The sequence below is a fragment of the Mercenaria mercenaria genome, chromosome 11 (genome assembly GCF_021730395.1).
Source record: "Mercenaria mercenaria strain notata chromosome 11, MADL_Memer_1, whole genome shotgun sequence".
NCBI classification, from domain to species: Eukaryota; Metazoa; Mollusca; class Bivalvia; order Venerida; family Veneridae; genus Mercenaria; species Mercenaria mercenaria.
Genome location: NC_069371.1, coordinates 81981805 through 82002115, shown reverse-complemented (window position 1 = coordinate 82002115; position 20311 = coordinate 81981805). Strand labels below are relative to the sequence as shown.

General features: G+C 33.5%; 1 protein-coding gene across 3 annotated transcripts; it reads right to left on the bottom strand.

Moving 5' to 3' along the window:
* Nucleotides 1-581: 581 nt before the first annotated feature.
* Nucleotides 582-11801, bottom strand: LOC123531193 (uncharacterized). Of its 3 annotated transcripts, none has more exons than XR_008366158.1 (2): nt 10968-11801; nt 582-6658 (listed from the first exon to the last, which is right to left on the bottom strand). XR_008366158.1 is itself a non-coding variant. In XM_053517922.1 (2 exons), the coding sequence occupies exons 1-2, from the start codon at nt 11044-11046 to the stop codon at nt 7998-8000; spliced, it is 1461 nt and encodes a 486-aa protein (XP_053373897.1). In that variant the 5' UTR covers nt 11047-11801; the 3' UTR covers nt 7393-7997. The 3 variants fall into 3 exon arrangements, 2 of the variants coding, with proteins under 2 accessions (XP_053373897.1, XP_053373898.1); XM_053517922.1 differs by lacking the exon at nt 582-6658 and adding an exon at nt 7393-9379; XM_053517923.1 differs by lacking the exons at nt 582-6658; nt 10968-11801 and adding exons at nt 7393-9379; nt 9714-10270.
* Nucleotides 11802-20311: the final 8510 nt, after the last annotated feature.

Genomic DNA, 20311 nt, shown 5'->3' with positions numbered 1-20311 from the left:
TTCAGTGCAGGTACAGTGCTGACGTGTAAATGAAGGTCGGTAGCTCTTTAATCAAATCAGCAATACGAAAGCTAGAGGAGTGATAGGCTCCATCATAAATATGGAACAGCATATCTCCTCTTATGCCGGACAAGTTATGGACAAATACGAAGAACGTTACATAATCAGTATTATGAAATCAAGTCTCTTGTTTGTTGCCTGATTACATCACGATAGACTTCTTTTACGCGTTGTTTAATCGTTTTCATAATACTCTATTAAACAAACTACAACATGAACGTAGCAGATTGTTCTATAACTATGACGTTTTGCCTTATACTACACTAATACTGCTCCAAGTCTGACCCATATCTGTAATACTCTATATTAGGGAGATAATATAATTGTACAAGGTAGTTAGGATCCTAAGATCGAAAGACACTGCGTCATCATTGTGTCATATGCCGTCATGCATACTAGCCGGAGCTTTGCAAATACTGCTTCTAGTCTAAGAAACTTCCCCCATCGGAAATAGAAAATGACTTTTAGGTCCGTTTGTCTTGTTAGGTTTTGTGTTTGTATTTTGATATTCATGCTTATTTTATCACTGGACCGTATATAACAGGGAATGACAGCAGCCATTAGCAAGACGCAAAATCATCAGCCATTTTAAAAGAAAACAAGATTGAATTTATTAATGACTGATATTATCACATTTCGTTGGCAGATGAGTTAGCGTCCGACCATATACGTCTGTCACACCCACTACAACTAAAATATCAGTATAAATGAAAACTACAACACAGTTTAGTGGGAAAAGGCCGCGACTTTATTTTAAAGATTTCTCATGGCAACTGGCAAGGTGACATAATGTTTAAAATGCACATACTATACAAACAGCTAATTTAAAGATGTATATTGAAAATAACCTAATTTCATTTGCCCCAGCGACACTGCAAAGGTACAAACAGAATACATTAAATAAATAAGATAAAATTTGAATCAATCGAAAGAACAATCATCCCCAGCGATGGCTGCAAAAGGGGGAAATACTAACTGTACATAGAAGTTATTAGTGTACAAAAGTATCTTTCTTCTAACAGAAAACAGTAATCAACAATTATTACATTCCGATAATAGAAAAGCAAACATACGGCATCAAAATGTAAATGTTATTCAGATATGTACAAATGCTATACGAGATGCCGTCATATCAATTGATATGCATGCCACAATCGAATCTGTATATTAAATAATACAGTTAAAGCCGCTACATTTTTTTCACGTTGAACAAATTCGATTGTATATTTCTCAAACAGAATACGAGCCGCCCACGAAAAACCCCCTTCCCGATTTTTAACTAGGACAGGAGGAAACGTGTTTCCGTAGCCAATGTATAACACATTGAAATGCTCAGACTATTCCTCGAAATACTGAAAAACGGAACGAATTCAAGCATGCTAAAATATATATCAATACTCTACGACTATCATTTTTCTGTAACAATTTCGTATAATTGCCATGCCTAACTTCGCAAACCTGTGGGAGCAGAAGAACACGAAAGTACATGTAAGCGCATTATATATACGCTTTATATAAAAGTGTTATGAATTAATTTGAAATAACGGTATTCATCATAATTAAATGTACCGTATGAAGAAAAACTACTCATGTCACTGACCATTTATGAAAAATTCATGTACCGTAGGGGCGAACAAAACATGCGACTCAGATGTCTATAGCAGACCAGCCATTGAGCAAAGTAACTGAAAACTGATTACGTCGAGTCTCCAGACCACCGAATCCCACTGCCTTCAACCTATGACGTCATCTAATAACACAAATTGAGGTCCACCTTCGACGTCAGGTAATGACACAGTGACTTAGACAGTAGACCCGACTATGCTGGAATGCAATTTTGATTTAATCAGTTATAATGAACTTATAGTTAAACAGTATTCTACAAATGCCTTGGCCCACAGTCCTCGACCGAATTATTTAGTGGCTTCTAGCCATTTTCAGCCGAGAGATTGTACTACGCATTCATTAAAACGCAAGTGCAGACCCACAATTGAAACTTATACGCCGACAAACTATGACAATGCTTCTGCTAACACTGGTTAGACTCATGACATTTTCCACGAACAAATATAAACCATGGTCGGTGGTCGACAGCTTTTCAAAGTGGCGTACCATTAACCAATGCTAATAAGCTATTTCCTTCACTACACAGAACACTAACAAAAACATGACTATTCAAGTTACTTGATACCATTCTGAATTAAACTATTACTTCCGAGTAATACTATTACTTTAAAATTAATGCATATGACCTTGGTACTCTTCTACTCCCACAGTGCATTTTCAAATTAGAATCAATATTCTATGAAAACGTTATAAAGCCGCGACAAATAATAACGTTAACACATATATTTATATATCTATCAGTTTGAGTTTCTGGTGTTCAACAGAACATTTACGAACAACATTACTAACAACACTAACACTAAAGTGTCTGATCGTATGGGTATTCCATTTCATTTCTAAAGTAGTTCTTATAGCAATAATCTCACAAAATCCATGTCATTATTTTGATACATCCTCTCAAAGAATGATCGTTAACTTTATTGATACATCCTCTCAAAGAATGATCGTAAACTTTATTACATGACCAAATTATTCATCAGTCACTTCATAGCTGTGTGTGTTGTTTGTGGGAATATCACTTTTTGCTATTGTACTGTTCCCTGATGACGTATTCTATGATCTGAAACAGATCTACTATGCAGGAACCTGAAAAACAGATGAACAGAAGCAGCAAAGATTTCTGATTCACAATAAAGTTATAAACAATATCAACAAATATGGGCATGGGCGGGTGGGATAAATTCAGTGAAAGTCTATGTTGTTCCATTGCTGACGAGGATTGAAATGGTCATGCAAACGTGGCAAATCCAAAACCGAAATTCACGCTTTTTCATTACAAATTGCGTCCAAAATATAAAGGGAAACAACTAGCGTACGACTAATTACTAAAATACTGTTCTCGTCGCGACCTCCTTACTGGAACAGAGGTCCATGAAAAATAAACAGGTTTATTATGCAAAAAGGGGAACATAAACCCCATTATTTTATCACTGGACCGTATGTAACAGGGAATGACAGCAGCCATTAGCAAGACGCAAAATCATCAGTCATTTTAAAAGAAAACAAGATTGAATTTATTAATGACTGATATTATCACATTTCGTTGGCAGATGAGTAAGCGTCCGACCATATACGTCTGTCACACCCACTACAACTAAAATATCAGTATAAATGAAAACTACAACACAGTTTAGTGGGAAAAGGCCGCGCTTTATTTTAAAGATTTCTCATGGCAACTGGCAAGGTGACATAATGTTTAAAATGCACATACTATACAAACAGCTAATCTAAAGATGTATATTGAAAATAACCTAATTTCATTTGCCCCAGCGACACTGCAAAGGTACAAACAGAATACATTAAATAAATAAGATAAAATTTGAATCAATCGAAAGAACAATCATCCCCAGCGATGGCTGCAAAAGGGGAAAAACTGTTAGTAATAAACAATATCAAAGAACCAATTCGATTTGAATCATTATTTTCCGTCTTTTATTATTAATCACCTTGCCTAGTGCCATACCTGAAATGCACTTATGTGTGTTGAAGGGCCACTAAAATTATTATTTTTGCATACGTATATATACATTATGAATAAATGAAACTGCTTAATAAAATAATAATTGCCCCAAGGTTAAAACCAAGCGTTACTCTTATCATATCAATGTAGAAATTTTTGTGTAAGGTTTAGCAGTATATCCGAAAACCATAGAAATTTTTAGTGAATGATCAACATCTTTATAAACAACCCATCTTTCAAACACACTTTTTACCGTTCTGTCCTGTCAAATTGGACACCCAAATATTCTAAAAGATTTGTCCCCCTACAAAATTAATGTCATTTGTACATAGATAAAATTAAACAATAGTCAAAACGACGTTTAACCTAGATATGTAAATATCAAGCATTCGTACATATCAAGCATTCGTACATTGTTGCAAATGCAACAAAGGAAGACATGTAACAGTTCTTTATTTTTTTTTATTATTATTTTGTTTTAATAACAATGATGAGGTTTCAAAGGCGCTGAACTGACAAAAGTATGGCCTCTCCATGCAGGCCCCTTTCGAAACTATATATATATATATACGAGTAAATTGACGATTGATTTATAGAATGAAAAATGTTTTATATGCTACATCAAATTTTCGTGTAAAACAATCATTACTTTCCATGATTTGATGATGTTTAAAATTTCTTCTCCAAAACATGGACCTAAATGGTCTAATTCCACCAGTATATAAATGTAAACGTCTGTCTTAAAGTGATACCCTTCAAGATTTTTTTTTTAACACGAGAATGTACTTTCATTATTTGATAATGTGAATGTGCCGCATCTGTGGAACATTTGTTAAGCATGTTAAGCATACTGAGAAATAAACATATAAACATAAACGACAGTAGAGCAATTTAAAAGTGATGTATGAAAAATAAGGGTAGAATTTCATTTCTTTTATATTCTATAAGCATATTTCAAAGTAGATATTAAACATACGCTTATGTTTCTCATATATATACTTTCCAAGTTTGCAAAATTAAAACAATTTTGGTGTCCTCGTGGAGGTAAGCCCCTTAATATGGTTAGAAAATTGGTCATAATAATTGTTCATTAATCAGCTAAATAAATAAAATGTATGTATCGGGGGCGATCCGTCCTATTACGATTTGTTTATATGTACATAAACATGTAAATAAGATACTTGCCTTTTCTAAAATAGAGACGTTTCACTACAATAGATGGCTGCAGATACAAATCATCCTGTTAATTGAATGCTCATCAAGTTGTCCATCACAACAGGTATACAACCCATATAGACAATCACTGGAAACATGGCGACAGTAAGACATTTGTGAACCGTTGTGCCAATCGATGGAATCTGTGATGACAATAATTTAGCAAATGCCGCTGAAAAATATGAATGAAACAGCAGCACAACGGATGTAAGATTATGGTATTAGTCTTATATGTGATACGCCTTGGAAAACAAAACTCACGAAGAGAAAAGGACTTGTACCGTGGCTAAAAAATGCAATCTGGCTGTCAGACATGCGTATCATGGAAGTGTAGTCGCCCATATCATTTCTGATACCTTATAACAACGACTATTCTTTTTACAAACTTAATTTTTAATGTTGACCTGGAGGTATTTTCCCTAAATAAGCACGAAAATTAATGAAACATCAGAACATTAAAGACTATTTATAACAATGCACTTGAACGCTAACTGGACAGATCAAGACAACATATTATGCCCGAATCATGCAAAAAATACCAACTAAACAGGAATCAAATCTGCCATGCCCTTATATACGGTACTCAAATTAGCTATAGACAAAATTTACTTGTACGATTTTTGCTATTTTAACTAAAACCTACTTGTTCAAAGGACAAAAGGATACAGTACACTTGTACTGCGCATACAGTTATTCCCAAAAACAGACCTGCACTGACCAAACACACGGAAACGCTTCAAGGGGGTCCTCTTTGGTGGGACCCTGGTTGTTAGAGGTTTAGCAAAGACATTTGTTTTTATTTTACTTTTTTCTTTTGCAACTCTCGACGCTTGGGGACGGCCGATGAGAAGCACATTTTACCTTGAAGTATATAAGCGCAGGTCAGTTATGGGAAGCCGACAGAGACGACACTTCAGCCGACATTTTTTATAGTCAAGGCTGCCTCTAACAGTTAAGGGGTTTTACTTTTATTTATTTTATTTTACCCCTTAAACCAATATAAAGCATGTACTTGCCCATATATGGACAAATGATTCCGCAACAAAGCATTCATGCTAACATTTCAGTCATTACACCAAAAGGTACAATGAAAGGTACAATAGTTCAATGCTTTAGCCCAAAGCGCCACTGTGAAACTTAAAGAACGAAAAACAACTCACAGCGCCCCATAATAATTTGTCCATATTTTTTTTCCTTTTTTTTTTTTATTATTATTGACTCAAAATGAGCACAAATAAAATTACCTTAATAATCAAAATTAGAAAAGTTATCTAACGTAGGGCCTAACCAGTGCTCAATTGGGTCTTGAACCTTAGACCCCTCACAATTCGATATTATTTTTTTTTGTACTTGTAAAATAAATTAAAATAAAAGCCCTGGAGACCAGACATCATGTGCACGCTCAAACTTATAGTACTTATGGTACATGTCTCTGTCCATATATAAAGCTACATATGACGCTATTTGAACATATTTTTTTTGCACTTGGCCTACAGTTCCCTCTTTGAGCTACGCTATTGACCTACTATCTACAATATGACCGCATTTTCGATCATTCTTAAAATATTACTTCTAAGATTCTTTCCATCTCTGAATTGAATTTAATGAAATAAATTAAAGAATACGACTCACCCGGTTCAATATTAATTTGTGTCTAAGAGCTTCCATCAATGAAGATGCACTTTGACCGTAACCATTCCAAGAGCCACGATAGGTGCTTTGTCCACACACTTATTCTGAAGATCTTTATTGGCCTATTTCTCAAGGTTGTGGATAACTTCTCAGGACGGAATTAACCTGCATTTTTGAGTCTTGTAGTAAACAACTTCTATATAAAATGAATACCATGTGAATATGCAAAATAAATTCAGTGAAAGTCTATGTTGTTCCATTGCTGACGAGGATTGAAATGGCCATGCAAACGTGGCAAATCCAAAAACGAAATTCACGCTTTTTCATTACAAATTGCGTCCAAAATATAAAGGGAAACAACTAGCGTACGACTAATTACTAAAATACTGTTCTCGTCGCGACCTCCTTACTGGAACAGAGGTCCATGAAAAATAAACAGGTTTATTATGCAAAAAGGGGCAACATAAAACCCATTAATAAAGCTTTTTCTTTGTTATGGATATTTTTAAATGAATGAAAATTCAAAGAACATTATTAACAATAATAATGATAATAATTGTATAATGTTATACGGTTATACTGTAGTATTTTGAAAAGGTCTTTTTCATCTCATTATAAATGATGATGCAGTATTCCTAATAGAATGTGTGTTTGCAATAATACAGTGTGTATTATTTCATGTAAGTTTCCTCTTTAACTTCACTTTTCAAACCAAGAGTGCTTAATTCCGTTTTATGAGATCGAGTGCTTCAGGCTATAATATATTTGTGTAATCTAATGGGATATAGAATAAAACGTTTTCTCATATTATGAGAAAGATAAATACAATCATATGACGCAAAACTATAACAACATCATTATTGAAAGTCATCTTGTCATATTCAGTTATCAGTTATAGTTCTTGTACAATTTCCCCTTAATATTAGAAAACTAGTTATTGCATGACTATATCCTAATATGTAGACTTATATAAGAGTGTTATGTTCGTACGAGAAACTATCTAGTATATGCATATCATCACTCAAAGACAAAAATGGAAACTGTTGATTCAAGTAACGGATCGAGTTACACAGAGTTTTAACTCATGCACCCTAGAAAATATTTTTATGATAAATCATATAAGATAACACAAGGTAATAAGATACTAACAAATATAAATATCTGACATCTTTAATAATCATGTAATCTGTTTTATGCAATATTGATTTGTCATTCCTTGTTTACTTAATTTAAAACATATACATAAAAATAGGTCTCAAATTTGTGTTTAAGATTCTTCGAAATGCATGGTTCTCATTTCTAACGAAAGAAATTTAAATCATTTGAAAATATTCATTCACGTATAGCAACACTATATCCGGTACATATTTCTGATAATATTCTTGAAGCCGTCAGAAATAAAAAATGATTGAGCAGTATACAAAGATTTTGCTTTAAAAGGTAATGAATTCCTATTCTACCGAATTTTTGTGTCGCGCATTCATCTATAATAATAATTTCGAGATTATGAAAGCAGCTTTGTCAGCCTCCCCTCCAAAGCAGCAATGACTTCCAGACAAAATTTTCCCTCCTGTTTCAAAGCACTAGAGTCAAAATTAATAAGCATTTCAATTTCTTTAACAGTATCAAGATAATCTTTATTTTTGGATAGAATTAGTATTTGTTCAGTCTCGGTTTCCGTTTCATGTGTTTTTTGCATTTCCAAAATAATTCGTTTCTTCATTAATACAAGCATCTCAACTCTCTTTCTTTTTCTACCAAACTCTTTCAAAACATCTGGTGCATCAAACATAACTCTCACGCCAGCACGTAACATGTAACTTAACGGGATATTTCCTAGTTCCAGTGAATCATTGATTAAACTTATTAGTTGTCTTCTTTGATTTATGTTTAGTTTTCCATCTAGCAGATTTCGTTCAGGTATCATATAACTGTGAAGGCAATTGTTCTCCACTGAACGTTTCAGATATCTAAGACAATCCTCAATTGTTGCCGTCAAGGTGTGTTTAGCAAATATATCCATGCCCAACGTTTCGCATTGCCATAAAAAGATATTTTTCATTATATAAGAGGTAATGTCGTCTGAAGTAGGTTTTAAAACAGATTTTGATTTATTCTTTAGGATTATGTATACCTTTAACTGTGTTTCATTCAAGTTTTTCATCAAATAAAGTTCTGCAGGTGTGTAACTTATTCTCCATTCAAGATATTGGGTTGGCGATCCTTTAAGTCCTACAGGGACAACATGGCCATTAATATCGCATATATCATGCACGTGTTCTCGTGAAGGCCATCCTCGAGGCCGTCGTCTAGATGCCCATGCTTGTAAATGCTTATGATACAGACACCTGAAACATCTGACGTTGTCAATGTTCAAGTTTCCTAACGATGTTGGTGTGGATGGACCACGAGTGGGATGAATTTTGATCTCATTTCTCAGGCGCCATTCATGCACATACTTTTTGATCTCATGCGTGAACAAATCACTTGAGAGGTATCTTTCGCCGTTGTCTAGTATCAGTAATGCCATTATTGGAATTTTATATGGGTCTCCATCACTCTTTATAAGTTTTAACTTTGTAGTTCCGGGTGTTGTTGCTTGAATGTCCATTTTAAACAATGAGATATTCTTTTTATGAATGAGCTTTTTGGGGTTTTGTGCGCAGAGAGCGTCTTTCACAATATGGATATAGTCGATATCACTTTCATAATAGAAATTAGTTCCCTCGCCTTTGCCGCCGGTTGTAACACGGGTATGAATAGAACAACGTTCAAACCTGTCGTAGTAACTGTACGTCTGCTGCCTGTATCTTATCATTTCATAACTATAACCAAGATGATCCATAAGATCAGAAATGTAAAGAGAACATTCCATTGCCATAAAATCTGAAATGAAATGTAAGCACTAAATGTTTCATAACTACCTTTTGTGCTATAGCAATCAATATGCAACAAAGTTTGACAGGACAATTATTTGATGAATTATATAGGTTAACTAGTTCATTTATATTGTAAGCAAACATATCATCTTTGTATATGTTTTGCAATACGTGTTGCTGTAAAAACCTAAACTCTTTTTGTGGAAACAATGTCGTCGATCAAAACCTTAAATATGAATCAAAGTAAATTGCTTGAATCGAATACAAGTTTAATTTTTAGATAAATAACGTATTGTCTTACGATCAAAATGTTAATTTATCTTACCAAAATCGTCTATTACCTTTTACGAAGAGTACCAAAAGTTTAATTCCAATCCAACATAAAGAAAGGACGTTATTCCATACGAATCTTCAACGTATCTAATAAAGAGTTTGTGTTAGTTATATTACCTATTTATTACTCACTCTCTTCTTCTCTGCTTTAACAGGTTTGAATTAAATGAAAATAAGGCGATTTACCGACGATAATTTATTTTTTCTGCTTCCTGGTTGTTTTGTGCAGTGTTATTTATACCTCCTATATGTATTAACATATTGTCTACTTTTTGTTCCGTAGTAAGTCAAGCAAAAAGAGAGTTTTAAACACTTGGTACTTCATAACTGTGCATTGAATCGTAAATTGTCTCTCTGTGTTCATGCAATAATGGTCTTGTTTATCACTTTGTTAAAGTTGTATATTAAACGCAAAGATGATCAAGTTTCTTAAAATTATGTGCATATTGTTTTCAGTTGCTAAAAATACATTTTTTAAAAATATTTTAGTCGTATTATGATTGTGTCATTGATTAAGTGACTACGATGTTCTTTAATTATAAAGTGTAGTGTAATATAAAAGTAAAATTACTGAAACCGTAAGTATTTTTTAAGTTCTTGTGTAATGCCATTTAAGGAAAATGCATTGTAAAATATTTACAATTTTGAATAAATATTTGACCTCTTCTACATTACAACGGGTCACCTTTTAATCATTAATCCGTGACTTAATGTGTACATTATAATCTATTATGAGATGTTTTATATGGATTTTATCATTTTTAGAGATAAAACAATTTGAAATTTGTTATGATCTCATGAAGAGTGCTTCTTTGCATAAATATATATAGTCTCCTCCCTGTAAATCACACCACCTACAAATCAAAATAACCAGAAATATAGTAATTGAATTTCTTTTTAAATTTCCTCAATGTATATGTACAAGCATATCACTGTCACATTAAACGTTCAATGGTGAACACCAATCTTACATTTTCACTCATGGCTATTACAGTTGTGAAACTATTTTATTTTATGCTTATTGGTGAAATACTGGAAAATAGCAGTGAGATATAAATCGATATCACTCACAGTGCCGAACTTCTTTTTTTTCCAGATAAATTATCTCCCTTGAAATATATTCTTTAATTACCTCCCTTTGCTGCCTTTAAAATTACTGGATTATACTAATACTCAAGCAAAACAGGAGTCATGAACTGCTAGACAATCCTATATAGAAAAGGCTAGCTATATAATTAAATTTGCAAAAGAAATAATGCTACCTTTGTCAGCTTGGTTGCTAGGCCTTGCCATAAATTTCATGTAGCTACAGACATGTGTGTTTCCTCTACTTTTTTCCATTGGTTCACTACCGTGTGGTAGATTTTACTGGCGACAACACATTTAGTTGGTTGTTGTCTTAGTTAATTATCACAAAACATCAACTCAACCTTACATAATATGCCATCATTTTCGTCGAAGTCCTTTCCCACTCCAACTCCAAGCCCAGCCAGTTGTGTTCCAACTTCCCTCCATTTTGTTATGCTATGCAGCTCCTAGATCAATATTTCCTAGCTATTTCTATTGAATCCATGATGATATTTAATTCTGCAGCTTGATTTTCCAAGGGCTTACGCATATTCCACAGTTGTTTAGATTTCTAGTGTTGTTTTTTTTTAATCTGACCTTCAGCGTGTGTTTTGGTAAACAAAGCAAGCTTCCGGTTATTCAACGAACTGACGGATTGACCCGAAAAGTTTTAAATATGCTTCTACTTAACTACCGGCATTTGTCAATGTCTCTGTTAGCCGCGGACTGTGTATTTTTACACAAAACATTTAAATGCAGTTTTTGTTTTTAAAAACAAAATGGCGTCGTGTTGATTTAATGAACCTAATCACCAATATTCGATATTAATGTGCCTAAGTGTCCATGGTAATTTAGCGGATGTATCATATGTAACACGGTAGCTTAAATAAATCCGAATTCCGTCATGAAATATTGGATTTATATGAACATTTATGCATGTAATAAACAGAAAATTCTTTGATCTTCACAAACTAGCATAAAATAAAAAGAAAATTTGTTTGTTTGCAGTGAGATATCGAAATATATCATCACCGATAAGGGAGACAATTCTGATATTTTCACTCAGGCTCCGCCTTCGTGAAAATATTCAATTGTCTCCCTTATCGGTGATGATATATTTCGATATCTCACTGCAAACAAACAAATATCCTCTATGCATCTGGTGTCCAGTCGTGAAAGATATTTCATTCTAACACTGAAACAAACAAATATCCTCGCAATTATTTTTCTAGGGACCAGTTTTCGACGACATACTCTAACAATTCGACTCAACATATGTCTACACGAAGGATGCTTTGTATGATCTGAAACGCGATACTCGATAGTACGATGATGAAAACGCGAAATCACGAAACTGTGATAACGAAAACGCGACAACTTGATGACGATAACACGATACTACGATAATGAAAACGCGATGATACGTTAGTACGCCAATAAAGCGATATACTGTCGTGTTTTCACCGTCATAATACCGTGATATCGTGTTTTTGTTATCGTAGTATCTTGATTTCACAATTTTATTATCGTGCTATTGCGTTATCATCATCGTACTGTAGCGTAATCATCATCGTACTGTCGCTTAATTACCATCGTACCGTCGCGTTATCATCTTGATCTGCAACGAGATGATATTTGCTGTTCTACCTACTTATTCATTTAAATATCTAACACCATACCTTTGATAACGTTCAATATAGGACAAGTCGAAAGTTTTCCTGCGGCCAGAAGTTATACAGACCAGAATTTGTTATGGATGTATGTGTGACCACTCGGCCTAAAAGTAACTTATGAATAGTGTGCTTGGTTTTATTTACCATACCATTACTAGTATGCTTAAATGTATGAAATATTACTCCATTCTGTATGTTTTACAAGTAAATCTATGAAATATGTATTTCCTAAGTCTGAAAGGTATTGTTTTGAGCAAAAATGACTTTATTTCCCTTTCATGTATAACATAACTTTTAGCTCAACTGGTCACATTCATTGACTATTGAAATACTTTACTACAGTTTCCACAAATGTTAGGTCACAAGTATTTCTGTATATATAATATAGATTGACAGCTATATTGCAAAAACGGCGTTCCATGCATGCGATGAGCAAATCGTTTATCGGTAAAAAAAAACACGTTCCCCGTGTGCTACGCTACTTGTTGCATTTCAATATACCTGCGATCTCCAGGCCGCAGGTAATAGCATTTGGGTGCCGCAAATATGTATTAGCTTGTCTTGTGTGTTTTCTTATATTTCTCATATTTCTTAACATTTTTGCGACATAGTTGTAAAGGCAGCTTAACATTGTTGCATACATGTAGTAGGTAATCCTAAATTATTGCATTTCACTTAGAACGTTTTGAATTGGTGTAATTAATATTTTCTACCCATTTTTAAACGCCGTTAAGTTGCACTAGAATATACGTCAATATTTTCCATATTAAAATTTACATTTCATACCTGGTGTGTAACGTCAGAAATATCACAGCGGAAACATATGTTGTTGCGTTAAAAACAAAATTAACGATTTAATATGATTATTATACCTCGGGAATCTTCACCAGCAACCTGTTAATGTTTAGTCAAAAAGGAAACATGTTCAAACGTCTGCGATACATACATGTAGCAACTTACAATTTTCATCAAAAATACAAAATCAATTAGCTTTCAATGTATTATGTACTCTAACAATACATTGTTTGATGTTATTATGTTTATTAAATGCACAGAAACAATAGTGGTTTATCACCGTGAGTAAATCTATTTATAACAAACGAAGTTTAAGCCGAAAAACTTTATTCCTGTATATACAAAATACTTTCAATCAAATATGTATGTCCAAAGTCTTGAAAATGCTACATATGTGTTTGCACAATGTCATGGTATTTACGTTAAGGTAGTTCTGCACGTTTGATAAACCGGAAGTAATGGCGTAACATTATTTATCTGGAAAACGTTGAATAAAGCCTGGATAAAAAAAGATGAAACTCATTTTACGAATTTATGGCAGCTCATTTATCATAACGGCAACGTTATTATCCAAAGTTAAGAAATGATGTTAAAACGTCAGATAATTCCGAAAAATGTTTTAAAATTAGCTTGAAATGCGCGCATCTCTTTAATCGTGGGCAAATATCTCAAACGCAAGCAAACGTCTGACTGGACTTGAGAACAAAGTCAAATCCCTTGAGTCTGAGAACATTCGTCTTAAATCAGAGAATGAGTCCCTTAAAAAGTCAGTCAGTCAGCTTAAAGCCACTGCAGAATCAGCGGAACAGTATAGCAGACGAAATAATGTTCGCCTTTCTGGGTGTCCAGAATCTCCAGGTGAAAATACCGACCAAATAGTTCTTGACATGTGCAAAAAACTTGATGTTGACATTAACATCAATGAAATTGACAGGTCCCACCGGGCAGGGAAACGTAGTGACACCGGAACCCCAAGACCCATCATAGTAAAATTTGTGTCGTACAGATCTCGCCAGCGTCTTCTTAAGGCTCGTACAGGATTGAAATCACACGGGCTAAATGGCATATACATCAATGAAGATCTCACTAAGCAACGTAACTTTGCTTTCTATACTGCCCGACTTCTAGTAAGAAATAACAAAATCGATAGCTGCTGGACTTTCGACGGTATGATATTTGTAAAGGACAAGCACCAAAACGTACATCGTGTCACATGTAGTGAGGATCTGGTCAGATTCGAACATTGACTTTTCGTTAGTGTACAAGAGTGTCCTAATTATAAGTGCAAACTGTACTGATAAGTTTTGTCACAGTCACTGAGATCACGTTATATAACAATAGTACAGTTATCCTACTATTTATAGCTATGGTCATTATTATATTGTGTTTCACATGCATTGTATTGTGACTAAATCTCAACAATTTTCGTGCAAGGCGAAATATGCTATATCGTAGTTTTTGGGGGTTTTTTGGTTGTTGTTTTTTTATTAATACCGATAGTTTTTTTTTCTGTGAACTATTAACATACAATACCGTAAAATATGCATTATTGTCTGTAAGTTTGTGTTTTTTGTATATATTTTTCCTGTATTCCTGTTCTCTATGTGAACATTTGAGGATCAAATGATCAAAAATTTGACTACTTTTAATTCACAATTACCAGAACTTAACGTGTAATGTATAAATTTCATTTACATTATCCAGTTTGGTAAGAAATTCCATACATTCGCTGTAACGATTACTTGATCACAAACCTTATCTGCAAGCGTTGTTAAATGCCACTTAATATCCACACAACTCACTTTTGTCACTTTTGATTTTTGTTGTTTTTTCTTTCGTTACAAAATTAAGACTGTGTCACAAGTTTCAAGCAGTTTACAGTACCTCCAAGTAATCTCGTCACTTTGTCAAGTATTTTTTGTTCGCAATAGTTATATTTCACTACAAAATTAAGGTTCTAATAATCTCTAGGTTACAAAGTTACATTCTTACAAAGTTACATTCTTTGTAACTTTGAAACAATAGTAGCGTTATCCTGCTATTTGTAGATATGGTCATTATCATATTGTGTTCCGCATGGATTATATTGTGATTAAAACCTTTCAATTTTCGTGTAAGGCGAACTATGCTATTGTATTAATAGTTTTGTTTTTATTAAAACCGATAGTTTTTCGTGAACTTTTAACATACACATACTGTAAAATATGCATTATCGTCTGTATGTTTATTTGTGTTTTGTATGTTTTTTTTGTTTGTTGTTTTTTCTCTAGTATTCCTGTTCTTTAAGAGAACATTTAAGGATCTGGTGGTCATAATTTGGACTACTTTTATTCATAAATATCAGAATTTAACGTGTTATGTATAAATTTCATTTATATTATCCATCTGCCAAATATATTTGGTTCGCAAAGTATATATCATTACACAATTAAGACTTGGTCACAAGTTTCAAGCAGACTTCAGTACTTTCTAGAAATTTCTTCACTTTCGTCAAAGTATTTCTTTTTTTGTTCGTAATAGTTATATCTCATTAAAATATTTAGGTTTTTAATAATATCTAGGTTACAAAAAGTTACATTCTTTGTAACTTGGAAAAATAGTACATTTATCCTGCTTACTTATAGTTCGCATGCATTGTACTCTGACTAAAGTCTCATCAATTTTCGTGTAAGGCGAAACATGCTATATCGTAGTGTTTTTTGTTTTTTTCTGTTGTTTTTTTATTATTAATACCGATAGTTTTTCGTGAACTGTTAACATTTACATACTGTAAAATATGCATTATCGTCTGCAAGTTTGTTTGTGTTTTAGTATATTCATTTTTCTCCAGTATTCCTGTTCTTTATGGGAACATTTAAGGATCTAGTGGTCATAAATTGGATTTCTTTTGTCAAAGTATTTTTGTTCGCAACAGTTATATTTCATTATAAAATTAAGATTTCAATCTCTAGGTTACAAAAAGTTACATTTTCTGTAACTTAGAAAACTATATTGGTACCTTAAAATTGTGATCTTATAGCTAACCCCGCGAGTCAATGTATGTTGTGTTATGTGGTTCAGTCCGTTTTTCAAAAAAGTTTTATTATTCTCAAATGTTTATCGTACTCTCTTTTCTGTACTTGACTTTTGTAAAAAAAATGTTCTTGCTTGCAAAAATTTTATATTTCACTACAAAATCATGGTTTTTAGCAACTGATGCACTATAATAGGTTAATATTTTTTGAAACTCGGGGAAAAACAGTAAAAATGTTGTTTTACAGCGTATCCCAAGAGGCCAGGTCTACTGTTTTTCTCTCATGGCTAAGTCTGTATCAATGTTTTTCTTCTTTTTCCTTTTATCATCAGATGCTAATTGTATGAAACTGTACTTCTTAGTAATCTCCACACTTGTGTCAAAATAAATTTTGTTCGCTTAAAATTATATTTCTTTACAAAACAAGGTTCATATAAATACTAGATTACAAAAATTAATATCCATTGTTTTTATTCTAAAAACTACTTGTACCCCATATTGTTGACTAACGGCACATTTCACAAGACCATATGTTGTGTATGTTTCTGTTATCTTGTTTCAAGATGTTTTCTTTTTTATCTTTAATTGTTACTTATTATAGAACACTATATAAGCTTTACTTCCTATTTAGAATTTCACTTTTGTCATTTTATTTTAGTATTGTTCACAAAAAGTATACTTCATCAGAAGTCAAAACTTCAATAATTACTAGATTACATAAAGTAATATTCTCTGTAACTCAAAAAAAAAATGGCGTAAGGCTTAAACTACGAGGTCATGTATGGTATGTCTTCTTTTATTTTTTTTTGTGGCTAATTCTGCAGTTTCAAGCCGATTTCATTTTTATTATCAACGTTAATCATATGATCTAACAGAACAGGAGCAATACTTTCTATTCACTACTTTTACTTCATAACTAAAACTTAAACATCATAAAACACCATGCATTATAGACCTGGAGCGGCTGAATTTCACACCACATCCTTAATTTATACAAAATTAATCCTATTCCTTAAAATATCAGTCAACTGCATTGATTCCAGTATAATCTATCTTCCTTCTCTACAAATATGATTTTACTTTTCTTTTGTTTTTTGTTTTGGTTTCTTTTCTCCTTTGTTTTGACAACAACTCAGTATTGTTTTGTATTGTACTACCTGTTGATATGTTATCCTAAAGTTTTTACCAGGACTTTCTCTTTCATGGTGGCTTTCCTATTGTTTCTTCTGCTGTGTTCTGCAGTAACGTAATTATGAAACGTAAGTCATCTACCACCATGAGAGGAATTTATCTGCCTGTTAAATTCAGATTCTTTTTCTGGTATGGTTATTGTTTATTCTTGCTGTGATAGTTATCTGCCATTTGCTATAATTTCGGATCTTTTCTTCTCCTATACAACATTACACAACCTTAAGGTTCAGTTGAACAGTCGCAGATACCCAGTCAGCCAAAAGCAGATTAAAAACATATATTTCTCATCCTTGCTCTTTGGCTCTATTGCTATACTGTTTATATCCGTCCAAATTTGGAATATTCATTCACTTATACTTTTATCAGGTGATGTACATCTAAACCCAGGACCTGGATCGAATGATTCCATATCGTCATCATCCTCACTATCGACCTTTACGGAGCATATTGATCTCTCCAAACACATCTCCTTTATCCACTTAAATGTTCAAAGTATAGCTTTAAAGTTAGATTCCCTTTATTCAGAGCTAAAGGACTTCGATATCTTAGCTTTTTCAGAAACATGGTTACATAGAGATTTTCCTAACGACGAATTGATTTTGGAGTCTTTTTCACTTCCTGAGAGAAAGGACCGAGCAGACGGATATGGAGGCGTTATTCTTTATGTAAAACAGTATCTATACTATAGAAGAAGGCGTGATCTTGAAATCAACGGTGTGGAATGTCTTTGGATTGAAATAGTAGTTTCTAACAAACATATTCTTTTCGGTACATTTTATAGGCCACCAAATACTGATGCCTTTCAACACTCTTTGATATTAGACTCTATTCATCTTGCTTTTGATACAGGTATTGAAAACATCATTATGCCGGTGACTTTAATCTTAACATAGCCAACCAGGTTTCTAACAAAAAGTCAGTAGTATATGTGACCAGTTCTCCTTGACGCATTAATTGATACACCTACACATTTCACTGAGACATCATCCTCAATCATTGATCTAATTTTTACCTCAAATAAAAACTTAATACACATAAGTGGCGTTGGTGACCTTTTTCTTCCTCAAAACGTTAGATACCACTGCCCAGTTTATGGACTTTTAAACCTTAAAAAGGCAAAATTTCCACCATTTTACCGCCACGTTTGGATATTCGATAAGGGTAACTACGACAGGCTTAGGCAAATAACATTAACATTTGACTGGGACTCTCTCAAACATGAGGATATTGATAAGTACACGGAAAACATTGCAAATAAAATTATTGAGAATGCCAAAATATGTATCCCGAACAGAAAAGTACTGATCAGAGAGGGTGAACCGTCTTGGTTCACGAATGAAATCAGATTACTAATTAGGAAACGTAAACGTTACTATAGAAAGGCAAGACAAAGAAATACTCCGTATCACTGGGAAAAATTTCGAAACCTCCGCAATCTTATAGTTAACAAAATCCGTGTTGCAAAGAGTCAACAGTTGGATCTTCTTTCTAAAAAGTTAAAATCAGAATCTCAAACCAACAAAACTTGGTGGTCTTGTTTGAAATCTTTCATAAAACCATATTCCTCCTCCTCTATTCCTCCCTTGTCATATGATGATGAAATTATTGAAGATATGCCTGGTAAAGCCAACTTGTTCAATGATTTTTTTGTTGGTCAAACACGTATAGATGAGAACTCAGCACCCCCGCTGCCACACCCACAACCTGTTGATCACGACCTCCTTGTTAGTATTACTATTTCTCCAGATGAAGTAATATCTGTTTTACAATCTCTTCAACTAGGTAAAGCTGCAGGCCCTGATAGTATAAATAATCGTATCCTTCGTGAGCTTTCTCTAGAACTATCCGGCCCCTTGTGTGATCTCTTTAATTACTCATTGCGTATTTCTACAGTTCCAAACAGTTGGAAAAACGCTAATGTTACACCTATTTTTAAGTCTGGAGACCCCTTTCTTGTAAATAACTACCGTCCTATTTCTCTCATAAGTACTGTCAATAAAGTGTTTGAAAAAATCGTGTTCAAACATACTTTCAATTTCTTCATGAACATAACATCCTCTCTCCCCTGCAGTCTGGTTTTGTTCCGGGTGACTGTACAGTAAACCAACTTACATATATCCACAATTTATTTTCACAAGCTATTGATTCTGGTAAAGAGATAAGGGCTAATATTTGTGACATAAGTAAGGCATTCGACCGTGTTTGGCACAAGGGTCTCATTTATAAACTTAAGTCTATTGGAATCTCTGGGTCCTTATTATCCTGGTATTCCTCATATCTGCATAATAGGAAACAAAGTGTTATACTTCCTGGCTGCAAATCATCTCAAAAAGTAATCACTGCAGGGGTTCCCCAAGGATCAATCCTTGTCCCCCTTTTATTTTTAATCTACATCAATGACATAGTCCTAGATATTCAAGCTCATATAAGGTTATTTGCAGATGATACGAGCCTTTCAATTGTAGTTGAAAATCCAAATACTGCTTCTGCTATCTTAAATTCAGATCTTAATAAAATTTCAAACTGGGCATCAAGGTGGCTAGTGAACTTTAACCCTTCTAAAACTGAGTCGTTATTGATATCCCGCAAACAAAATAGAGTATATCATCCTCCACTATTAATGCAGGGTCAGCAAATAAACGAAGTCCATAATCATAAACATTTAGGTATTTTTCTATCAAATGATCTTAGGTGGACTACACAAATTGAGTACATAACAAAGAAAGCCTGGCTGCGAATAAATGTCATGAAAAAGTTTAAAATTTCAGCTAGACAGAAATTCTCTTGAGGTAATCTACAAATCATTCATTAGACCTATTCTTGAATATGGTGACGTACTTTTTGACAATTGCACTCAAAATGAAAA

Coding starts and splice junctions, on each gene's coding strand:
- LOC123531193 (XM_053517922.1), bottom strand. CDS start 11,046: ATGGAAAAAAGTAGAGGAAACACACATGTCTGTAGCTACATGAAATTT. Junction 9,380..10,967: donor TAGCAACCAAGCTGACAAAG/GTAGCATTATTT, acceptor ATTTCATTTCAG/ATTTTATGGCAATGGAATGT.